This window comes from Mirounga angustirostris, unplaced genomic scaffold (assembly GCF_029215605.1).
Source record: "Mirounga angustirostris isolate CCGP_5_RB_7025 unplaced genomic scaffold, mMirAng1.0.hap1 SCAF_14, whole genome shotgun sequence".
NCBI classification, from domain to species: domain Eukaryota; kingdom Metazoa; phylum Chordata; class Mammalia; order Carnivora; family Phocidae; genus Mirounga; species Mirounga angustirostris.
The window spans coordinates 84,840,755-84,865,125 of NW_026991722.1; the positions used below are offsets into that span (position 1 = coordinate 84,840,755).

The following is a 24,371-nucleotide window of genomic DNA, read 5'->3' on the forward strand; positions in this document are numbered from 1 at the left end:
CCCCCCCCCCCCGCCCCGCCCTTTGAGCTCTTCCCTCCCCCTTCCTACTTCAGAGAACCCAGGGCTGGGGCCAGGTAGGCTGCCTCCCCCACTCCTCCAGAGCTCTCCCCACTGCTGCGGAGAAGTCTCTGCCTCCCCCAGCTCTGCTTACCACCTCCCTCCCCGGTTCTGTCCACAAGGCAGTATATAAACCCTCGTTCCTCCCAGAAGCCTTTGCTGCTTCTCCCTTGTGCCTTCACTGGTTTTTCTCTGCACACACAAGTGCACAGCACTGCACACTTGCTCACACACAAGACACCCCTCCTAGATCCCCTCTTCCATACCTACGCACCCCCCCCACCCCCGCACACACGCACACTTACCGAGGACAAAGGGCGGAGGCAGGAAACACCCCTCCACGACAGGCCCCTTCTCTGGCCAGGGGCTCCCACACTCTGGCCCGTTCCCCCCTCTACACACGCTCAAGTCCACACACGGGAGCCTGCACTCACAGCTTAGAAATGGGGCGGTCACTGCGTCAACATGGGGGACAGTCTCGAGACCCAGAAGGGCAGGTGACCACAATTTTACACACACACACACAACCCCCCCCCCTTACTTCCCAGGCACAGAAGCAACCACCAGCCCCAGAACAATTGCCTTACACCAAAAAAAGAAAAGCCCATTTGTGAACTCGCCTTATACAACACTCTACCCTGTGGTAGAATAATCAACAAAACTCGCTTTTAATGATGTTGACCTGAGGAATCTTCAAACAGAGGCTTGTGGCCCGAGGTGACCACCCGCAGAATGGGCCCAGGTCTTGGACCCGGGGTCTCCCAGAGAGCACGGACATCCACGTGGGAGGGGAGGCCACACCCTCTACGGCTTCTTGAAAGACTAGAAATTAGCTGGGGGAAAGAAACATGGTACAAAATACATTCAGGGCCCCCTGGCTGGGCCCTGGGGGGGCCGCCAAATCCCACAGATGAGGGGATCAGGGAGGAGAACCACAGGCCCAATCCCTAAGCCCTTCTTCTCTTTGCGTGGCCAGGTGCCAAGGGGCAGAATGTATTCGTTATATTCCTCTTAAAAAAATATATCTCTTTACACTCGCCTTCTCCAGTCTCTCGGGTATTTGGGAACAAGCATTTACCTGCACCCCAAGCCTTCAGAGGGGCTGACGGGGGGGTTGCTCCAGACAGAATAGCAAAGATCTGGGACCTATGGCTTTTGCATCTACGTGGTAGGGGAAGGCGCAGGTGTGGGCTGGCGGTGAAACCACCGGTATCCGAGGTGGCGCAGGGGGGGAACGATGGGATCCTGAATTAGGGCTTTCTAAGACCGGTGACTAGCACCCCAGGTCCTTGAGAATCCTTTGGTTTGATGTCTTACCACCAAGGGGAGAGTGTTTCTATGGAAATGGAAGAACCATCCTCTTCCTTCAAGAACCATTTCCAGGAAGCTGGCCCCATGGGACTATGACCAAGGGGAAGTCTGGGAAGCTAGTGGGGGTCTCTGGGGGTCAAGGTCCCACCTGATTTTGGAGTACTCCTGGCTCTCTAACCTGGATAGTAAAGGACCCCCTGGTAAGGGTCGGAGGGCAGTGTAGGATCAGTGGGCCCCACCATGGAGAGAGGCCCCTGGGGCCGTCAGTCTTACTCAAGGTTCTGCATGTGGTGTGTGGCCATCCTGGGGTTAACTGCTGGCGCCTGAGGAACCCTGGAAGCGGGATCAAAGATGCCAAGGTCCCCTCCTGGCTACAGCGGGGGGGGGGGGGGGGAAGAAAAGGGCAGCATTCTGGCCCTTGAGGTGGTCTGGCAACCAAATTGTTTCTCAGGAGCTGGGGCCCACGTTGGGGGACCCGTTCACCTCCTGGGAGCACCACTGCCTCCGTAGCCCACCGGGCATGTCAGAGACCCTTCTTCCAGCGGAAGGGGCCTGGGTCCATGTTGGTGCCTCTGCTTCCCCGGGGGTGGAGGAGAAAAGGGGAGGCCGTGAGTGCTCAGCCCAGAAGGGAAGAGCATCCGGGACCACTTTCTCCTGCAACGGTCCCTTTAGCGCTCGAATCAAGATCCTTGTCTTCTGCAATGGGGCACCCACGTCTCGGGGACACCGTGAGCCCTCCCTCCCACAGGTGGGACCCCCAAGGGGGTGGGGTCAGGGGCACGGGAGACAGGAAAGGGTCCATGTGGCTGGAGCGCCCCCAAACCGGCGGCCCCCTCCGCCTCCAAGGGTGGGACTGGGAGTAGGGTGGGGAGTGCCCAGACGGTCTCTTGCCTTGAGCTTCCTTCGTCATGCAGGAAACTCCCTGAGGGCCACCAGCAGCCATAGGGATTGTCCCCAAACCAGAGAGGACAGGCGGGTGGGGGGTCCCCAGGGCGTCTCGAGACCCCCCGGCTGGGTGGGGACTCCCGGCCCCCCCCCCACCCGACGCATCATCTGGGGTAGTAGTCATTGGGGACGCCTGTGAGGTTCCTCCCCTTGAGGGCCGCGTCCACCATCTTGATGTAGGCAGAGATGACCTTGTGCATGTCGGCCGTGTAGGGGTCGTACTCGAGCTTGCGCAGCCCCGAGCGCTTGAAGTTGCCATCCTTCTGGCCCTCCACGCACAGCAGCCGGTCCTCCCTGACGGCCACGCCCAGCAGGCTGACCATGCGGCCCAGCTGGACGAAGAGCTCCTGCTTCAGGTCCTCGAAGTGCACCACCAGCACCTTCTTGCCGAACTTGAGCCAGTCCAGCGTGTGAGTGGCCCACCACGGCGCGTAGTTCCTCACGAACTCCGGCCACTCTGGGGGGGAGAAGAGGCAGGGCCCAGTCAGAGGAGGGGCTCAAAGGATCAGGGTCAAACGGCAGTGGCCGTGAACAAGTTAGTTACAGCAACACCCTTCGCTCCTTCCCATCCCAGACTGGCCCGGTCCCTCCCACCTCCATGCTGTAGCTTGCGGCCTGGAACGTTCTCAGCCTTTCCTTCTCTTTGGGGAGAACAGTAACCCCTGCGGGGTGCTTACCGCAGGCCCGGCCCAGGCTTCTCCATAAATGCGTGTGACTCTATTTTTATATACATTTGTATTAGTATAACTAGTAAATGCCTCACGACAGCCCTGTGAGACAGGTTATCAGCCTTTTCTTTGTTTAATAGAGAAGTGAGGCACAGAGAGGTCAAGTAACTTGCTCAAGGTCACACAGCTACTAATTGGCAGAGCCAGGATTTGAAACCAAACAGCCTGGTTTCAAAGTCTGGGCTTTTAACTATCAAGTTATCCTGTGTAGTCCTAGCTACCCTGTTTAGTAATGGTATCTACTCTCAGGGTGCTAATAGGACCTTTGTATAGAGAAGTGGATAAAAGCATACGAGGTTTGGATGGGGGGAATGAGGTCACTGAGTGAAGGGCATTAAGGAGGGCACTTGATGTAATGAGTACTGGGTGTTATATGCAACTGATGACTCCCTAAATTCTACCCCGAAATGAATAATACACTATGTGGTAACTAACTTGCATTTAAATAAAAAATAAAAAGGACTTGCCCAGAAACAAACAAAGCATATGAGGGTTTTAGCATGGTGCCCCGTACCCAGTAGGTGCTCAGTAAATGTTGCCTATTACTCTTCCCGCCATTATTCTGTTCTGAGATGGGACATCGTCTTCCTGGACTCCCCAAGCTCAGGCGGGTGCAGTCTCTGGGCTTCACTGCCCCCTCCACACCCCCCACATATGTTGTCGGTCTCCCCAGTAGACTGGGCTGGGGTATAGTTTAAGTCGGATTATCTGTACTGTTATCCTTGCCTTACTGTTCTACTTTTTATTACGGTTTGGGTTTTTTTGTTTGTTTTGTTTTGTTGTTTTTGCAGTTTATTACCTTGCTGTGGTAATCTGGCAGGGGGGACTGCCACCAGCCTGGGGAAGGTGTGTTAGGATGGTCTGACTTGAAGGCAGGCTACAACAGAATGTGGGTGATTGCTTGGGGAGCCCCAGAGAGAACCTCAAAGAGCCACCAGCCAGCCCTGGAGCTGCTGAAAGGGGCAGAACGAGAAGCCAGGTAACTGCAGGGGTGGCGGGTGTCATGGAGGACGTCGGGAAGGGAGAAAGGGATCCTGAGCCCCACTGGACAGTCACGGGGCAGGTGCTCCGAAACCCTGAAGCCAGACCCACTGCTTCTCACAGTGGCAACACCACCCTGCACCCTCCAGAGGGATCTGCTTATTGAACGAGGGTCTGTGAGTCTCCTAAGCAAGGCTGGGGGAGCCCTTTTCGTTCTTAGTAACTCAATCCTCCTCCTTTGCTGGGTGATGGGTACCTACGATCTCATTTAATCCTAAAGACTACCCTGAAAGGAAAGGGCTACTGTTGACTTGTATCACCAGTGAGGAAATGGGAGGCTCAGAGAGGGGAAGTGACTGGCCCAAGGGCACACAGCCAGGCAGCACCATCCAAACTAGGCCTGTCTGAGGCCAGGTCCCGATCTTTCCCAGGCACCAGCAGCCTCAGCCCCACTTCCTCCCCCTGCCGTACCCCCAGCAGGGGCTCAATAAATGGCTGTTGAACTAAATTGGAATTCCCCACCGCCCAACTGTGACATGATAAAGGGTTCCTATTTCTTTGCAAAACACATCAGACCCTGTGGTGAGGCTCCTTCTCCCCCCGCACCCCCCTGGACCACCACTGCTGCTAGGGAAACACGGATGCTGGGGACGAGGATAGCTTTTCTCTTTACGATAGTTGATTTACAAGGTATCTGGCTAATTGGGCCCACACTGTTGTAATGGGTTAAGACCAGATGTATCTGAGTGATTAGAAAAACATAGAGCATGTACATAATCTGTTGTAATTTTTTTTTTTTTTTTTTCTTTTTAGCATCTGCCCCCTCCTGAGTCCCCTGCTGCATCCCTGCTGGTTGAGCACTCTTACGGTAGAGGCCCAGGTGGATGAAGGCGGGACTCTGTCGCCCAGGAGCATGCAGGTCGGATTTCTAGGCTTGGCCACTTTTGACCAACCATCTCAAGTATTTGCTGGAGGGGGGCTGCACAGTGGTCCTCAAGGAAGAGGGAGGACCTGTCTGCATGGTGGTTGGGGTCCTGCAGAGGGTGGCCCCAGCCTTGGGTGCAGATGGGCTGGAGATGGCACGGCCCCCTTGTTGATGGCAGATCGCCCTGGGATGGGAGCCTATGGGGCCTGAGCACCTGCTGTGTGTCCATCACTTTACGTTTTCTGCTCCCAAGAAGCCTGGAGAGGGGGGATTACTAGCCCCATTTTATACACGGGGAGGTTCGGGGGGGAGGGAAGGAGGCTGCTCCAGGCCATACCTTGCTTGCCCGAGACAGGATTCGAACCCTGTCTATCCAGACTGAGCCTGGCTCCCGCCCTCCTACAAGCCCTTCCAGAGCTCCTGTTCGGATCAGCTCCTTCAGGTGTCATCCAAGACTCGGGGTCTGTGCACAGCCCACTTTGGAGGCAGACTGGCAGCATTCACAACCCTCTTCCTCTCTACGTTAGCTGTGACAGTGTGGGGACCTCAGTCGGTCTCCTTGCGGCTCAGTTTACCCATCCGCAAAACTGTGCTAAGACCTGCATCCTGCATGTACAGATGGAATGGAAGCACAGGGCCAAGGACCGCGGGCCTGGGAACCAGGAGGTCGTCCCTCAATGCCGACTGCCGTCACGAGGACTGTTGAGGTGGGTGCCCTGGCGTCACCAAGATGCACCCCCTCATGTCCCATCAGCTGGGTCAGAGCTTCCCGCCGACAACACCTGAGCGCCCCAAGCTGCTTCAGCAACAGCTGTTTGCCTACCCCCCGGAATTCCTCCCTGGGGGCTCCTGAACTACTTCATTGGAAAGAAGAAAATTAAAAACAAAAGCCCTGATGAGTACAGGATCCCCTTCACCGTGGGTCACGGTGCCGGTTCTGCCAAACTGTCACCCGCAGCACCTAGCAGGGTCCCGCCGGCCCCTCTGCGCTCCCTTGTGTCTGGAGGAACCGGGGCCTGATGAATAGCCTAACTGCGCTTAATGCCCCGCAGAATCATTAAACACAGTCTGTTTCATTAAACAGATCCAGGACAATTCACCTTGTGTAATCGTATCACATAAAACTTTGTTTTGGCCCCACTCCAGGGAGATTGTAAAATTAACGTTATGGAACCAAAAATGGGGGGGTGCAAGGGCCTTTCCCCAGCTCTACATGGGAAGGGGGCACCGGCAGGGTGGGATGGATGTGCTCAGCAGCTGGGGGAACTCTATTCTTGCGGGGGGGACCCTCACCTACTAAAGCAGTGATGCTCAAACCTTCAAGTGCATGGGAAGCTTCTGGGGGTGGGGGTAGAGATCTTGTTCAAATGCAGATTCCCATTCAGGGAGCCTGAGGGCTCAGACAGGCTTTTCTAAGGTCTTCCAGGTGGGGTCTAGGCTCTGCTGCAGAGACCCCACTCTGAGCAGCACGGGTTTAAAGTGGTGGTTCTTAAATTGGAGGGTGCGTCAGAAACATCTGGAGGGATTGGGAAAACACAGCTTGCCAGGCCCCCTCCCAGAGTTTCTGACTCAGCAGGTCGGGGTGGGGCCAGAGAATCTGCATTTCTAACCAGTTTCCCAGGGCTACTGCTGCGGCTGGTGTGGGTACCCCAAAGCCAGGGTCTCAGACTCCAGTGCCCAGGGACCAGATGGGAAAGCAGAGCGCAAAGAAAGAAATGGGTTCTTTGGGGGAAGGCTCCCGGAGCCCTGAAGACCTGGGTCAGCCTGGGAGGGGATGCAGGGAGAAGGCTCCCCATCCCCAACTACTGTGGGGGACCCGAGGCCCCCGCCAGCAGATGTGCGTGCTGGAACCTCCTCTCTCCCTTGCCCTGCAGCCCCGTGGTTCCGCCTGTCCTGACTCCTCCCTAATCTGCGGTTTGAAAGCTCCCAGTTGCCCTGAGGAAGACTGGAACTGCCTGGACCTGAGACCAGGTGCCAAGCCCGTCCGAAGCTGTGAACTCATCACAAAGTCACCCCAGTTCAGTCAAGCCTGGGGTGGGGAAGGCTTAGCCATGTGATTGCGCCCTTCCTGGGATGGTTTTCTCACCTGTGCAATGGAATGCCACCTGGATGGGCAGCCTTTCTTACCTCCTCTGGGCATTAGGTTTAGATGACCTAATGAATGCAAAGTACTCAGAGTTCAGAGCTTCCCAAATGAGGTCCCTCCCTTATCCCTGGGGGCAGCAGGATGCCTGGGAGGCAGAGAGCTGGATTCTACTCCCTCCCCTAAGGTCCTGAATGACCTTGGCAGGTCCCTGCCTCTCTCTAGGCCTCAGTTTCCCTGTTAATCAACAGAGGATCAATCAGTGGTTTTTGGTCCTACCTGCACTCCAGAAGCAGCAGGGAGCTTTAAAAAAAAAAAATACAGATGCCCAGATTCCGCTCTAGCAATGGTCCTGGTATGGTTGGGGCCCTGGGATTTGCCCACACTCCTCCAGGGATGTGTGGCTGCCATGCGGCTGGGCTGACGACCCTTGGGCTTGGTCCTCCAGGTCCTTTGGGCAGGAAAGGACTCTGCTCAGGCCAGGCCTCTGCCAAGTGCACCTGCAGACTTCTCAGCCTGGCCCTGAGGAGTGTTCATTTTCAACTGTTCCCAGAAGAGGTTTCTGATTTATTTGTGGAACAATAGAACAAATGTCACCACCTGTCTAAGCTTCCACCCTCGGAGATGGGGAGTGAAGCAAGGGGAGGGACAGAGGACCCCCTTGACTGAACTGGGAACCCAGGGCACAGTTGGCCAGACAGGTGCAAGGGTTTTAAGGAATGACATCATTAACCGCTGGATTGCTGCATTAACACCATGCTGCCAAGCGCAGGACCTCTTTGCGGGGGGGGGGGGGGGGAGCTTTAGAGCAGCTTTAGGAGGGGTGAAGTAGAAAGCACCCCTCAAGGCTGAGGCTGGAGCAGCCTGATTCCTGGAGGCTAAGGTGGAGGGAGCTCACATTTACGGAGCACGTCCTGGACTGAGTGATCCCACTGTTCCATCGACATATTGTCCCATCCATTATCACAGTGGTTAAGGGCTTGGGCTCAGGAGCAAAACTGTCTGGGGTCAAACCCCAGGTCCACTACCTCCTGGAAAAGCCTCTTCACCTCCCTGAACTTAGCTTGTCCCATCTCTAAAACAGGGTTAATTATGGGTTTTAAAGACTCTCCCTACAGTGATGGAGATGTGGGTGATATTGGATATGGGATTTTGAGAGCCAGAGGAGTTAAAGATACTCAAGATGCTAGAGGTTGGGTCTGACTTCAAAGCTCTCACCATTATCGTGGGCCACCGGCTCTGGAGTGAGACCTTCCGTCACACAGCCGTCATCTACTAAGTGCCAGAGGTGAGTCTCAAACCCCAATCATATTAAGATTCACTGCTGGGGGGCCAACATTGTCACTTCCCGGCTGTGTGACTTGGTACAAGTCACTTAACATCTCTGAGCCTCACAACCCGGAGTTGTTAGCAGTGGTTCTAGGGGCTCCTAAGTGACCTCATGACCATGGGCTGGATTCTTGTCTCCTGACTCCCAGGAAAGGGCTCTTAAAACCATTTCCATCCATCCCGTATCAATTACATGAGCACCTTCGTCTCCATAATGAGTCACGTTTACTGTTTTTAAGGGATTGAATTCTTAGAGCCCCGCCATTATTACCCCCATTTTATAGAAGGGACAAGCCTAAGTTCAGGGAGGTAGTGATGGAGCTAGGGTTTGAACCCAGGGAGTCTTGCTCTTGAGCCCAGGCCCTTGACGGCTGGGCTAGGACATCACCCGTCTCCCAGCAGGTGCTGCTCAGGCGGCGGTGGGCCCTGGGGAGCCCTTCTGGGTCCCTCGCAGCAGACAGCACTGGCTGCACCCCACCCCCTCCACCCCCTCCACCCCAGCTGTACCTTTGCCCTTCCAGTGGGCATGCGCAGCAAAGCCGATGTGCCCGCCGTACTTGCGGTTGAACTCCGCCATGAGCGCCTTGTAGGGGTTACGGATGAGCAGGATGGCGGCATCGAAGGCCTCGATCTCCTTCTGGCCGCTCTCGTGCGTCTTGATGCAGATGGTCCTGCCGCTGCGCCAGTGGTCCCGCTCGCCCTTGAACCCTGCCACCATCAAGGAGGGGGGCGGGGTAGTGAGCCCAGGGAGGTGAGTCCCGCCCAGTCCCCCCGGCCACCTCAGGAATCCTCCCGTCTTCACTCGTTTCCTTCCATATTTACTGAGCACCTACTCTGTGCCGGGCACTGTGCTGACGTTTGGGAGTAAAATCTGCAAAAATAGTCATGGGTCTTGCTGTCTTTGGGAGCCAGATAAGGCAGATCATGACATCCACGAACACAGTGAGCCAGCAAGCTGCAGAGGAGGCAGCGATTTAATGCCCAGATGCCCCAAGAAGCACCTGACAGGGACACACTGGGGGAGTCCTCTTTGGGTGGCATCTCCATCCCCGGGGAATGGCCGTATGACTCGCTCTGGCCAGTGGAAGGAGGACAGAAGTACGTCTCTGTCGCAGTCCCAAGGTGCATCACAGGTTCCTGTGTGCTTCTGCCATCAGGGTGAGGAGGCGCTAGAAGGCTACTGCTCCCAGGTGGTGAGAGACTCACGGAACAGACATGGGCACAACCTGCAGGCGGGTGCTGAGCAGCCCCAACAGCCTAGCCCAGATCACTGACCTAGTGAGGCGGCATCCAGAAAGGTTTCCTGCAGGGAGAGCGGCTTAAGCTGACATGTGAAGGAGAAGGAGGAATTTACTAGCCCAAGAGAGGATGGGAAAGGTGCTGGGAACGGCACATGCGAAGGTCCTGGGGTGGGTCAGAAGAAATGTCTCACTGCATGACTTCTGAGAGCAGAAAAGAGGGGAGTGTGAAGCCGGATGGGATTGTAGTGGTTGCGATGGAGAGCTCAGTACTAAGACCACAAAGATTAGACAGCCCTGAAAAAGGATTTAAGCAAAAGAAGGCGGGACATGATCAGATTTTCCTTTCAAAAGCTGAGAAACTGAGAAAAGTTGTGGGTTGTTGGAGAATGTTTCTCTGGCGCCAACTGTGTGCTGGACGCTGGTCTGAGCCTTTTATTAGTTAGGCAACTCCATGCTCTCAATGATCCTAGGAGAGATTTTATAGATAAGGAAACTGAGGCACAGGGAGATCAAAGAATTTCCCCAAGCTCTAGAGTGAGCAGGATGCAGAGCTGAGATTCAAACCCAAGCCATCCAGGCACCTGAGACTGAGTTCTTGGGCCTCCTGCTCTCCCGGGAGCTAAGGCACTTGGATGGCATCTTGAAAGCCAAGTAGAAATGTTCTCAGATGAGGCCTTCAAGATAACGGCTGTGTTTCCAACTCCGTGTTATTTCTTTGGGCCTCTGTTTCCTCATCTATAAAACAGAACCATGCCACTTCTCTCTCACAGAGCTGTTCGAGAAAATCAATGAGGCACAGAGGACGACTTCCATCAATGGCAGCTCAATGAGAACAAGTCTTGGGGGGCCATGATGGGCCGAGAAGCCACCCTACCTCCCCTTTTCTCCCTTTGCCCCAAGTACAAAGGTTTCTGAGGCTTTTAAGGTGGATTCAAATGAGGCCAGCATGGTACCTACTCCTGTTCCTGGAGATCGGGTTTCAGGAAAGGTACACCCCCCCCCCCCCCCCCGCCGCCAGGGTCACAAGGAATGGAATGTCATTTCCTGACATTTCCTGAGCCAGAGTCCATCCTGGGACTTGCCAAGTGAGGCTGCAGGAAGTACACTGGCCCCTGCCCACAAGGAAATAATCACCCAAAGCCTTTGAGGCCCATGGACCAATTGTCATGGGACAATGAGGAGTGGCGTCTGGGAGCCTGAGAACTGAGCCTGGGACACAGATGTTGACCCACAAGGTGGCACTGGAGCCGATTTCAAGGTACATAGTCATGCATGCCATCGGTAAAGAGCCTCATGATGCAGACAAGGACCTTCCCATCTAGAATTATGTTTTATCTTTGCCAAAATGTATTTCAGCACGAGCACAGCAAGAGAAAAACATGCGTGGGGATTACACAAGAACACATACAAGTTTTCAGAGAAGACATAAATAGAAACCTGGCGGAGTGGTCGCACTAGTTTAAATCAGCTCTCCTGTTTTGTGAGACCTAGATCCCATTTCTCTCTCTTACAAGATGGAGTTAACCTAGCACCACGTTTACCAAGATACAAAGACTATGTACATCGGAAAAGACCTGCTCTAGATTCCAGATGTGGTTCGCCTAAGAAGTTAGTCTGTAAGGTGCACTGGAAAAGCTGGGAGGTGGAGACAAATCCATTTAGCACAATGCCTCCCAGAGAGAGGATTTCCGTGTCTGGGAAGGAGCCTTTAAGAAGTCGCGTGGGATCCGCTTGCCTGAGAAACTAGGGTTGCTCCGTAGTCCTCCAGGGAGGGTCCTCTAGGTGATTACGGAGCAATGAGGGATGCAAGCCGGGGGCCAGAGCGGAATTGCTGAACTCCACCACCAGGAGGCCCCCTCTCCGCTCTCCCTGATGCAGGACCCAGCTCCTCCATTGCCTCAGTGTGGTATATTTCAATCCCATTCCTTTGAGGGTTCCCCACAATAGCAGCTCATCTGGGGCACCCACGGGACCTCAGAGGGATTGAGGAGCCAGGCAACGGTCCGAGGCTTTGGAGAAATAAACTTGGGGGTTTAGGGCCACAGAGAGAATAAGCTATGTGTTCTCCTTTCCCCCTTCCCAGCCCCCCCGCCCCCACTATGACAGTTGCCTGTGCATTTTGCCTTTAAGGAAGCCGTCGTGGAGAAGGGCAGGAAAGGCCCCCCACCCTGGCTCTGCACATGGATACCCGGGAGGCTGCTGGTCCTCCAGGGATTATGGGCTCTATTTTGAGGCAGTCCTCAGGAATCCAAGGGCCTGCCTCATGGATACCCTGTGGCATCTGTGGGCCCCCAGGAGCAGAGAAGGGCCCTGCCAACTCTGGGCAGTCATCCCAGCCCCTCCTGCCTCTGCATTCTTTCAGGCCACAGAGCTGGAGCCTGCACTCGGGGGCAGTGGGATCCCTGAGATGGGGAGGGGGACAGAGAGGGGAGAGGAGGCCTAGGGAGAGGGAGGAGGAAGGGGAGACGCAGACACAGAAACAAAAGAAGAAAAAGATCAGAGAGAGACAAGGAAGGAAAAAGAGGGAGACAGAGCAAGACCAAGAAAGAGAGACGGACAGAGGGACACAGACACCAAGAAAATCATGTTTTGCAGATGACCAGCCTCTCTGGGTAATGGGAAGAGGAGGCAGAACTCAAGTGGTACGACACTTGGATTCCAGGAGGGGAGAATCCATCTACCCACCCACCCACTCACTCATGCTCTCCCTCCATCCCTCCTTCACTCAGCAGTCCCTAAGGGGGGCAGGCTGTTGCCAGGATGAGAGAAGAGACGGATGCAGAGAAAGTGCCAAGCAGCCCATCAGACCTAGGAGGGCTCGGGGGGTCACCCACCCAATGCAAGCTTGTTACAGAGGATGAAATCGAGGTTTCAAGCCGGGGTGGGGGTTATCGAGCTAGTTAGTGGCAGGGACGAGGGAGGAAACTAAAAAATCCTCCAATCAGCAGGAGTCCCTGGATCATCAGCTCATTCTACAGAAACCAGCCCCTCCGGGCCCATCACCAAGGCCCCTCACTTCCAATCAATGGGCTCCTAATGTCCTTCCCACTGTCCCCTTGTCCCCCACTGCTGTCCCTGCAGCTGAACATCCTATCCAAGCTCTGTGGCCAGAGGGGTATTTCACACATGCCCATCTCAGCACACCACTCCTCGGCCTGAAATCCCTCCATACCCCACTCCCTGCCGGGCCTGTGACCCCAGGAGAGTGTGCATTCAGGGCCCTTGCCTACCAGTCCTGGCTGCCCCTCCTGCGTCACGCTCCCAGCCCTCACCTCTCCCATCGTCCAATGCCACCAAACTGGGACATTGACCGATCCCACTGTTTCCTCCTGATGCTGCCTCCGTCTCTGCCTACCCCCATGGCCTCTGCCTGGGACTCCCTCCGCTCCTCTTGGGGGAGTCCTGTCCACTTTTGCACACCCCCGCCCAAGCCTGAATCACAAAATATATAAAGCACCCACCCCAGAGCTGGGCCCATTGCAGACATTCAATAAACACCCACGATGCTTAGTATTATTAATAGGTACATGACGTATTCATAATAATAAGGACCACGATGAAGGAGGGCCCTGGGTACAAGGAAGATAAGACAGGAGGACACGTGGGTCTGCCAGAGATACTGCAGAGGGGGTGTGACCTGCGGCTTGGGGAGCAGGTTTCCAGGCAGAAGAGCTAGGATGGGCTGGGGGCGGGGACTGACGTCCCAGGGCGAGGAAAGCCGCCTGCACACGGCTAGCATGCTTTCAAACTACGAAGACCTCCTCCTACCTGGAGTCCGATGCGCTAAAGGGGCAGCAGATCGGCCAGCCAGGGAGGGCAAATCCTGCCCCCATGCTCCACCCCCCAGGGTTTGAGGGCTTCCTTAAGCTAAGTATCTCTCAGCTGCAAAGGTGATGTGGGGAGGGACTTGGGGTTAGCAGGACGGACTGAAGCTATTTTAACACCATAGCTTCACACACATTGTCTTATATTTTTTTTTTCAAAACCACTGTGCATTCACTATTGACATCCCCATATTATAAATGGGGAAACTGAACCTCAGAGAAGTAAAGAAATCTTGCCCAAGGTCCCATACCTGATAAGTGACAGAGTTCAGTCTGAAGATTCAAGCCCCTGACTCCCTCTTAAGATTGTTTCCCTTTGCCTGAAGTTAGGAGGTTGAGTTAGATCAGAGGTGCTAATATCTGGCACATAGCCCACCATTCCCCCTTCTACTCCCTCAACAGGCATCACTACTAGATTAAGGCACTTTGTTTCTGAAAGACAAGAGAACCTCAGAATCCTTCTTAACACATCAACCTAAAACAGGGGTTCACTGGAATGGACACATGAGATGAAACCACTTTGCATCCCTGGATTGATGATCCTGAAGGACCCATATATTTGTCACATTGTAGAGTTCCATGAACAGGGTTCCTGCCTCAGCCACAGGGAGGTTAGGATGTGGGCCAGCCATGGGATGCTTCCTGAGTCTGCTTCTCCCTGCCACTCTCCAGGACAAGCCAGAGAGATTCCAGACCCTGCCTGGGTTCCTCCCAGCAACCCCCATAAAGGCAGCACAACGTAGTGTTTAAAAGCATAGAGACTGCTGGCAGCCAAGCCTGGGTTCAAATCCTGGTATAAGAGTGACAAACCCTCAGCTTGGAGCCTCGAACATAGTACGTGCTCAATAAATGACGGCTTAAGCCCAAACCAAAAATTCATCAGCATACAAAAAGTTGGGATTCTAAGGCAGACCCTACCCCTTGCTAACTCCATCCTTCAACCTGCCCCTTTCCATCCTTCTTGACCTTCCGCCCTCCTGCTTCTCACCCTCAGACGGATGCCCCCCCTGGCTCTCCCTGAGCTGGGATTCAGGGATGTCAACACCAGCTGCGCCTGGCCAGTGCCTGGCCCCCAGACCGTACTAGTCACAGCCTACATCGACAGCACACTTACTCTGGGCTAAGCGTATTACACGTAGCAACTCATTACCTTTCAAATGACCTCACCAGGTACATACTGTGATCTCTGATTTGCGCATGATGATGCAAGATCAGAGAGGTGCAGAAACTTGCTCAAAGTCACACAGCCAGGAAGGGGGTCTTCATCTGGTTTGCAGACACAAACATCCACAGCCACGGGCTGCCCCACATATAGACAAAACCTCTCACAAACAGAGCTGCTTCCCTGATACTCCCCTCTGCCAGACCTGGGAGGGGGCCTCACATCCAATGGGCATTACACGCACGGTTTTCAGTTCCCCAGTAAGAACCCCCAGGGCCTTCTTGCCTGGGTGATGGGAATTGTAAGAATGTGGGCTTTGAAACTGGGACACCCTAGGGTAGAATCCCTCACCAGCCCGTTGAAAACAATCTGTGTGACTTGGAGTAAGTTACCTCTTCTCTCCAAGTCTCGGTTTTTGCATCTGGGAAATGGTACCACATCCTGTGTCCCAGGGTTACTATGCAGAGCTAACTAAAACTGGAGCACCTAGCACAGCTCTCAGCACCCAGTAGGTGGGCCAAGGAAGTCTGTCCGTGGCCATCTGAACCCACACGAAGCTCCCGGCACACAGTTGGTGCTGCATAAATGCCTGCTGGGAGACCACACTTAGGATGTGCGTCTGGAGCACGGCAGTGCTCGGTAAACATCCGTGAGCAGAATGAAAATAAAACACCCGCACGACAGATACCCCTGGCTTCCGGGTAGATAAGACACCTGATGCGTAGTAGGTGCTCAGTAAATGTCCCCCCAAATGAACCTAGTTTTGTCCCTCTGTATACAGCACAGAGTTGCTGGTCACTCAACGTCTGCGGGGAGGGACCTGCCTAGACTAGGCGCTCAAGACATGTTTGTGGCACCCCAACCAGACAGAGAAGGTGGCACGCACATAGTAGGTGCTTGATCCATGCCCGTTACTGAACAGATGCGGCTCAGGCGACGTTTGTGGGGTGTACGCGGAGGCAGGGTACCAAGCACCCAGTGGGTCTTGGCAACCACGCCCGGGCGAGCTGAGCGGCACACAGTAGGTACTCGAGAAGAAGGGTCTTCCCCTGCCCTCCCGGTGGGTCCTCTCCGCTCCCCACTGCCTCCTCACCTTTGTTGTAGAGAGAACCGTCAAAGTAGTAGCTGCCCGTGTAGAAGCCGGTGGCCAGCTCGATGAGGTGGCGAGCCCACGTGTTGCCGGCGCCGGGGAAGCTGGCCAGAGCGATGAGCTGCTTGGACTTGGCTGGGAGGAACCTTCTGTCCATGCAGCGGTTGTCTGCAAAAGGCAGGACACAGTCAGGGGCGGGGGCGGACGGAGCCGGACCAGGAAGGACCAGGTGTGAGTCTCGCCCCCCGCCCCTTCCCAGCCAGGCGGCCCAGGGTGACTTCCTCATGGTTAAAAGGAGGAAAACGGTTCCTCGTCACAGGGTTGACATGAGGGCTGGGAGCGGGGAACAGCCCTTCTCCCCCAGGAGCGGGAGGGAAGGAAGAGCGTGTAGAGGGCAGGCAGTCTGGTGGGCTCAGGGGCAGGGGAACCGTGGCAGGGGAGAGGACAGGTCTGCTGTCCCTTTGTGGTAACTAAGGATCAAGGTCGTTGGCCCAGAGTGAGAAAGCAGGGCTGGAACCCCCAATCTAGGATTCTCTCCTCTCCCTCTTCTGCTGCAGAGTCCCCTATGCTGGGCCTTCCCTCAGGTTCTCTTGCATCTTGAGGGGTCCTCACGCCTGGGTCCCCATCTCCTCCCTGACCCCCCCTTCTCTCTCACCCAGCTGGCTCCATCACATCTGCACTCACACATGAAAAAAATCACGCCATCATTACAAAAATCTCTTTCGAGGAACCACTCTCTGTCCTCACCCCATTCCCATCCCACCTCCGACTGAGCTGTCCACACTCGCCCTTCTACCTTCTCCTCCTCCTTGCTCCCAGGGGCGCCACTCTGGGCTCTGCCCTGCTCACGCACAGAGCCAGTCCCGCTGGAGGCACTGGTCAGCGCTCCTTGCAGCCTCTGACACCACCCCCCATCCTGCCCTTCGCAGGGTGGTCTCTCCGGTCCTGCAGGACCCGCCGTTACCGAGATCTTACTGTGAGCCACACTCATGTCTCGTGACAGCCCATCAAGGGAAACGTCTGAGTTTCCCTAAATTGAAATTCCAATTCTGCCACCTATCTGCCGGGTGCCCTGGGAAAAATGATGGGTCTGAGCCTCAGTTTCCTCGCCTATAAAATGGGACTACTGACAACAGTGGTGCCCTCGGGAGGGTCGCGGGAGGGAGGGTGTGTTAACACGGGGCTCACACACTAGGAGTGCCGATCGACCACACCTCCTCATGCTATGACTTCCAGCCAGGGGGCCCCAGCTCCCCCCACCGCCCCCCAGCCAGGTTCAATCTGTTCAGAGCAGACTTTGGGAAAAATAAATCCGGTCTTTGTCTCTGTTGAAGCCAAGGAGGTATCTGGGAATGGTTTTCCTGGAAACACACTGCAGAAAAAGCCTCAGTATGTAACTTTCTTGTCTTATGTTTTGATAGGGGTATGGATTATCCAGTTGTCTTTGCATAATACCCTTAAAAATCTGTGCATTCCACGCTATGTAAATGTTACTTAAAAAAATCATTAGCGGGGTTCCTGGGTGGCTCAGTCGGTTAAGCGTCTGCCTTTGGCTCAGGTCATGATTCCAGGGTCCTGGGATCGAGCCCCACGTCCCCCCACCCCCACCCCGCTCAGTGGGGAGCCTGCTTTTCCCTCTCCCTCTGCCTGCCGCTCACTCCCCGGCTTGTGCGTGCGCTCGCACTCTGTCAGATAAATAAAATCTTTAAGAAAAAAACCAAATAGCAAAATGCAAAATATTTTTTAAAAAATCAAAAATAGCAAATATTGAATTATAATTAAGGATATGTACACGGACATGTAAAATGGCTGCAACTTACAGCTGACCCTCAAACAACCTGGGTTTGAACTGGGCAAGATGTTTTATAAATCTAGTACCCTACCATAAATGTGTTTTCCTTAAGATTTTCTTAATAACATTTTTCTTTTCTCCAGCTTACTTATTGGGATACAGTGTATAACATAGGTAACATACAAAATAGAGGTTAACTGACCATTGGGGTTACCAGTATGGCTTCTGATCAACAGCAGGCTGTTGGGAGTTAAATTTCTGGGGAGTCCAAAGTTAGATGCGGGGATACCTGGCTGGCTCAGTTGGAAGAGCATGCAACTCTTGATCTCCAGCTTGTGAGTTTGAGCCTCACGCTGAGCATAGAGATTACTTAAAAATAAATAAAATTTTTTAAAAAAGTGTGGATTTTTCAACTGCGCTGGGGGGGTCATCATCACCCCTAATGCCCGTGTCCTTCAAGGGTCAACGGTGCTTTGAAATGCATGAAAAAAAATAAGAAGGATCTAGGGATGGTGAAATGGAGAGATGGATGATTAAGTCAATATAACGAAATGTTGGCAAACGTAAAGTCTACGGGATGCATTATGGTCATTCACGGTGTGATTCTAGTTTTTTCCTGGAGGTTTGACATTTTTTTCCCCATCACAAAATGTTGGGAGGGAGAAAAAAAAACCAACAAACCTGGCCCCCTCAATTTCTCCAGAAAACAGCATTCTCGATTCAAATGCTGCCTGGGAGGCCAAGGCCCACTCCAAGGTAAAGGCTGTTGTTTTCAGCCCTAAAAAAGAAAGTTTATTTATTTCAGCCCTAAAAAAAAAAGCTCCGTAAATCAAAGCAGGACCGTGTGGGGCTCTGGAATCAGACAGAGCTGGGTCTTACTCCAAGGCTCTTCCCTCTCGGAGACCGTTTCCTCCTGGAAAATGGGGCTAATCACCTTACAGGAGGAAACGGAGAGTACACGGGAAGCATTTTCAAAGTGTACTGAGAGGGTGTGGTTCAGAGCACAGCCCAGGATCCAGACCCCACCTGGGTCTGAAGCCCAGCTCTGCCCCGTCCTAGCTGTGCCACTCGGGCCCAGCTACCCAACCTCTCTGTGCCAAGTTGTAAGATCATCATTTGGGAGCTTTTGTAAATGTTAGAACATTTGTGTTTAGAATTTTTGAACATTTGTAAAATAGGAATAATAGCGGCACCTAGGTCATTGTGAGGACTGAATGAATTCAGTCTCAAGGGCTTAGACGACACCTGGCACACAGTAGGTGTTCGAGAATTCCATTCTCGGCAGGAATGTCAGGGTTTAGCACGCAGCAAATGCAGGATAAATGGCAGCCGTGATGGACCAGGCTCTTGGCAACCTAATAAACCACGGGCCTCTCAAACCTCGCCGGTGTGAGGGACTGCACGCCTGACGTGGAAAAACCGAAGAACAGTTTTGGCCTGGGGACGTGGCCCAGGGAACGAGCAAAACCATCAATTAGGGGCTCTTTATCTGCTTTTGAAAAGGCTCCAATGTCTGTTCCATCCACATCAAAGCCATTCACGGTCACGGAATAATTAATCTGTGCATGACTCTCCCTTAGGCTAGGGCAACACGGTTCTGCACAGAGTAACCAACACTTCCTAAAAGCTAACAAATATTCATCCCTCCTCGCTGGACTATAAACAAAGCCAAGAGCCGCACTTACTAGATTCCTGCTCACTGGGCTCTTAGCAGGACTTTAAGTGCCACAGGAGGAGCCACAGGTGGCTACCACTGGTACCCCCATCAGACCAAATAGGGTATGAGCTCTTGATGGGGCTGCCACTAGCTCTTTTGACACTTTTGTACCCATCAGAAAAAGGCACCCTCTCCTTCTTCTGGGCAGAGGCACTGGTATCCAGAGTGCAGAGCATGGGCTGGCTTTTGGGCACCACTTTTCCTACAGGTTTTGACTGTGCAGTGCCCAACCTGCCCAACTGTACACGGAGGCCCGGTTCCTGGGAGATGAAGAGGAGGTCTAGCCCAATCGTGTTTTATTGCGTCTCCAGGCTTCAGGGGGTAGGGATGATGTTTCCCTGACTGTAGGCTTATTGTAGGCTTTACATCGTTCAGTGAGCTGAGGTGGGGCACAAGACGAGCGCATAGTAGGTGGTCCACATATTCAGATACTGGGGTAACCCTTCAGGGGTTTCCTTCGGATGGAGTGTCCCAGCAAAGCACCTCTCTAAGCGCCACCCACCCTTCATGATGCCTCGGTCAGAGGAAATTGCTTTCAGCTAGAAATTTTATAAGCAGTGTGACCTCAGGCAAGGCCCTTAACCGTTCCGTGTCCGTTTCCCCGCCTGTAAAGCGGCTGTGATCATTATTCCCACCTCCCAGGAGAGCCGAGGGGCTTCAGTGAGAAAGTGTGAACTGAGAACTCAACACGGACTCCAGCACCAAGAACGTCCTGGAAAGACCCTCAGCACTGCCACCACCACGGGCCAGCAGCCCCAAGAGACGGGAGAGGAGCCAAGCGGGAAGCAGAGTTCCCACCAGCAAAGGGAGGAGGACAGAAGATGGAGAAAGAGAAGATTTTTAGAAATAAATTGACAGAATCCTAGAATTGAAAGGGCTCCTGGAGGTCAACAATCTACCGCTGCGTTTTGCAGATGGGGAAACTGAGGCTCAGAAAGGGGAAGAGACTTGCCCGGGATCCTGCTGCAGCTCTGGGTTGTCACCCGGGTCCCCCACTCCCAGCCCAGCTGACATCACACTCAATCTCACCACCTTCACGACAGGAGAAGAGCCACCAAGGTGGGGGCTCAGTAGGAGGGACAGAGATGAGGGTCTCCGGAACCCAACACCCCTTGCCTGGGGCCCTTGCCTCTGTTGTTGTCCCTGAGCCAGGCCAAGTTCCCCAGCCCTGCCCTTGGCCCCTGCCCTGCTCAGCCCGAGTGGGATGGGATGGGTTGGGCTGGCCGGGGCCCCTCTGGGAAGGAAGCCACTGGAGAGCCTCCGGGGGAGGGTTCCGCTGGGGGAGCCCTGGCTTACCTTGGACCTGTGTCTGGTACACGATGAAGTAACGGGGAGTCCCGCAGCTCTCAAACTCCTCCGCGCTGCACTTCTGGGCACAGAGCTGCTCGTCCTCCCTCTCATGGAGGGGGAACCGCGTGGTGGGGAACCCGCAGTGGCAGGCGGTGCCCGCGAGGGCGGCCAGTGGGTACTCCTGCAGGGGAGACGGGAAGGAAGAATGTCCCGAAATCCCTGGACTGCCCCGACTCCCCATGCAGAGGAGGGCTGGTGTTCCAAACATCCCTTCTTCACCACTCTCCCCAGCCTGAGGGTCCCCCAACTTCACTTTGACGGGTCTGCCCCATTTGCGCACCTCCCGTGCTATCGTTTCCTTCCAGCTTAATTAAGGTATAATTGACAAATGAAACCGGCAACCGGCACTTCGGTACATTTCCACGCTCTAGACTCTAGACGCAAATACTACAGAAACAAAACAATGTAATTACTTTCTAAGGAGGCCCTGCCAAGACGCTGAGCCCCGGTGGGCTCTGCTCTTCCTGCAAAGGGGAGATTAGTGGAGGGTTGAGAGGTGTTAAAGACACCTGAGCACGGAGACGGAGCTTTTTCCTGGAGGGCTGGAAAGGAGACTGAAAAGAAACTGCTTTTCTCAGTCCTGCGCCCTGCCACCGGAAATCCCCGGGTCTCAGAGTGACACGAAGCCCACGCTTTGGGAAAAGCTGTCTGAGCCGGTTCTTTTAAGCCAAAAAGGATATGGATCCCCACGTTAGCTCCGCTCTTCGCTCTTCGTGGGCACAGCTGCTCCTCTCTGCTTTATTCTGCGGAGCGGCTAAGCCAGAGCAAGGTGGGACTCAGGTTCGGAAGGCAGGGGGCTGTCCTTTGTCTGCTTCACCTCTACTCCAGACCCGAAGCCCTGAATCCTCCCCGATAGGACTAAGCTAGTAATACACCAAGATCACACCTCGGTGGCCAATCCAGCAAATTTTGCACAATAGGTTTGGTTTCTTCCTAACACATATTAAAAAGGAACTTTACCTCTTAGCTGAAGAGCAGAGACAGAGAAATGCTGATACGCAGATGGGTCTGCGTGGGCCATGACTGATGGCATTTCTAACAGGTGATACGTATCGAGCCTCTGCTGATAGCCTAAATCTGCTACCCTCCACCCCGTGGCCCAGGCAGCTCTATACACTCGCCCACGTAATCCCCTCAATTTTTCTCCTATGACCCCTAAGGAGATCAGAAGAAACTGGAAGAGGGAGCTCTGCAGAGGGGCCTTCCTGTCCACCCACACACCCTCGCTTCCCTCCAGTCCTATGTACAGTCTGACCCTTTGTTACACTGCTTTGCCCGGGACTTCATTGTCTCACGTGTTTGCGTCCCACCTGCAGCTGATCTGCCGGCTCCAGGGTCATCAAGGACTGAGAAATGTCCACGGAGGGGATGCCGTGGGGGAGGGGCATTCCCGCCCAGGAGAGAAACCTTGATCAAAAGCTGGTCAAACCTCCTCAACTTAAGAACTTCCTCCCTGACCTTCCAGGATGCCTCTTAGGAGCAGAGTAAGTGCTCAGGAAATGCTTGGTGACTTGAAGTTGCCTGGCTGCCCTTGAACGGCTCTGGCAGCCTCTCCAGGTAGCTCCGAAATTCAGTGGGCAGGCCCAGGTGTCAGCTCTACTTGCTTGTGCTATGAGCTCGGGCAAGTGACTTCACCTGTTCGGGCATTGGTTTTGTCATCTGTGACATAGGGCGGAAAATCCTCAACTCCAAGCCTTCAGGTGAGAGGTAAACTGAGACCCGTGGTGCAGAAGACTGCATGGAGAACGTGCTCAGTAAGCAACAGCCTCTCAGCAATCCCGCGAGGTGCTTCGTGCATCGGGAGACTCGATGAGGGTTGAGCCAAGCAGGGCAACTCAGAGCAGGTGGGGCATTTGGGAGTTGGGGGGCAGGCTTGAGCATCCAGCAGGGGCCACAAGGCAGGCCCCCAGCAAGTGCCAGCATCTTTGAGGACAGACTCTACATCTGGTTGACCCTGCATCCCCAGCACTAAGCATGGGGGCCTGGCACAAAGTAGTTTCTCGGTAAATATTAGCCAAGCAAATGAATGAAATGGGCAACCACGTTTTTGTGGTGGGGAAGGGGTTGTTCTTTGGCCCCTCATGTAATGAGCTCATCTTGAAAGAAGGCTAGAGCTCCTCGGACATCACTGAGTGCCAACGATATGCCTAGCCCTGCTCTGGGTATTGGGAGGGCACCAATGTTCAAGGCACAGCCCCTACTCTTGTGGAGTTCACTGTCTGGTCAGGGAGGAAGGATCTCAGGCTGAGAAAGGACCCACAGGCCATCTAGTCCAACTTCAATCCAACGCCCGAAGTTCTGGATGCCACACCTGCCCTGACTCTACTTGCATGCCTCCAGTGACAGGGAGCTCACTCTGTCCCAAAGTGGGGTTACCCTTGCCTTTCCCTGACAACCTTCTACTCACGCTTGTGGGCCCAAGTTAGAACGTTACCCTCATTCCTGTGCATTCCTGACAATTAGAACAAACCCACCTCCTCAGAGAGAAAGAAATCGACCCCAAGTAACTTCTACCCCTTAGATCCGCATGAAACCGTCGTGTCCCTCTCCTGTGTCACAGATCACAGAGATGATCCCCTCGTCCTGGCTGGGCTGCTGCCAAGCCCCCCCCTTCCTGCAGCTGTTCCACACCGCCCCTCCCCGGAGTTCTGTGAGCAGGACCCCGGGCTCACCTTCTCGGTGCAGAGGTCCACGCACTTGTCCACAGACATGTTCGGCATAGCGGCCGTCACAGGCAAGGCCAGGGAGAGGTTGTCGGGCCTGCGGAAGCAGCCTCGGAAGACCGCGCTCCCATCTGGAGAGCCGGAGGGAAAAGCAGGAGTCAGATCTCAGCTGGAGAACCACCTTCTGAAGAAAGCACTTTTATTTATTTGTTTTTTTTAACAATTTTATTTATTTATTTATTTGAGAGAGAGAGCGTGTGCACACCAGCTGGGGGGAGGGGCAGAGGCAGAGGGAGAAGCAGACTCCCTGCCGAGCAGGGACCCCGATGCAGGACTCGATCCCAGGACCCTGGGATCATGACCTGAGCTGAAGGCAGACACTTAGCCACTGAGCCACCCAGGTGCCCCAGAAAGAGCTTTTAAATGAAAGCCCAGAGAAGGCAAGAGTCTTGCCCAAGGTCACACAGTGAACCAAAGTGGAGACTAATCAACTGAAAAATTCCCAGTGCTCTCCTCAGCCCTGGCATCTTTGTCGACAGCCCAGGTCACTGAGATGTTCTTGCAGGGCCACATCATTCCCTTTTCTTTGCCAGCCTCCCTGGGCCTTGCCTCCTCATGGTCAACAATGGTTACTCCCCATTCAGGGACGTGACAGGTGTCATGGAGGATTTTCACAATCGCATCAGGAGATGGCCGTTAGAGGATCGAGGGAAGCGAGGTACTCAGGGCTGTCCTGTTCCTCCTCACAGCACCGGGGTGCCCTCTCCCTCCCACCCTCCTGGGTGTTAGGGGACAAATCCTGGGCCTCAGGAGTCTCCACCCACCAGTGCTGAGCACCTACAGGCTACAAGGGACTGATCTGCGGGAAGGACTGCCTTGAAGATAACCAAATCGGAGAAACACCCCAGGCACACACAACAGGAAATCTGTGGAGGCCACAGCAGTCACCCCAAAACCCTACTCAGAGATACTGCCTTGGGTCAGGTTTCCTAGAAGCAGCACCTGAGACGGTGTTTTATTGAGGTGCACTCTCAGGAGGGGACAGGGGGCAAGCAGGACAGGGCTGGCAGGAGCTAAGCAAGCGTGTGACCTCGGCTGGGTCTCACCCCGAGCATGGGGGATGAGCTCTACCACAGTCGGTCCCGCTGTAAGGAATGGGGTCCGGGCTCGGCC

General features: G+C 54.3%; 1 protein-coding gene across 2 annotated transcripts in view; it reads right to left on the reverse strand.

Moving 5' to 3' along the window:
* Positions 1-666: 666 nt before the first annotated feature.
* The window catches only part of WSCD2 (WSC domain containing 2), a 115,292-nt gene continuing 91,587 nt past the window's right edge, over positions 667-24,371 (reverse strand). Inside the window, exons 3-7 of one of the 2 annotated variants that reach the window (XM_054510475.2) lie at positions 23,208-23,329; positions 20,482-20,656; positions 15,680-15,844; positions 8,867-9,067; positions 667-2,770 (exon numbers count right to left, since the gene is read on the reverse strand). In XM_054510475.2, the coding sequence (XP_054366450.1) occupies positions 2,418-2,770; positions 8,867-9,067; positions 15,680-15,844; positions 20,482-20,656; positions 23,208-23,329 (1,016 nt within the window). In that variant the 3' untranslated portion in view covers positions 667-2,417. The remainder of the gene's footprint in view (positions 2,771-8,866; positions 9,068-15,679; positions 15,845-20,481; positions 20,657-23,207; positions 23,330-24,371) is intronic. The other variant, XM_045887442.3, reaches the window with a different exon arrangement.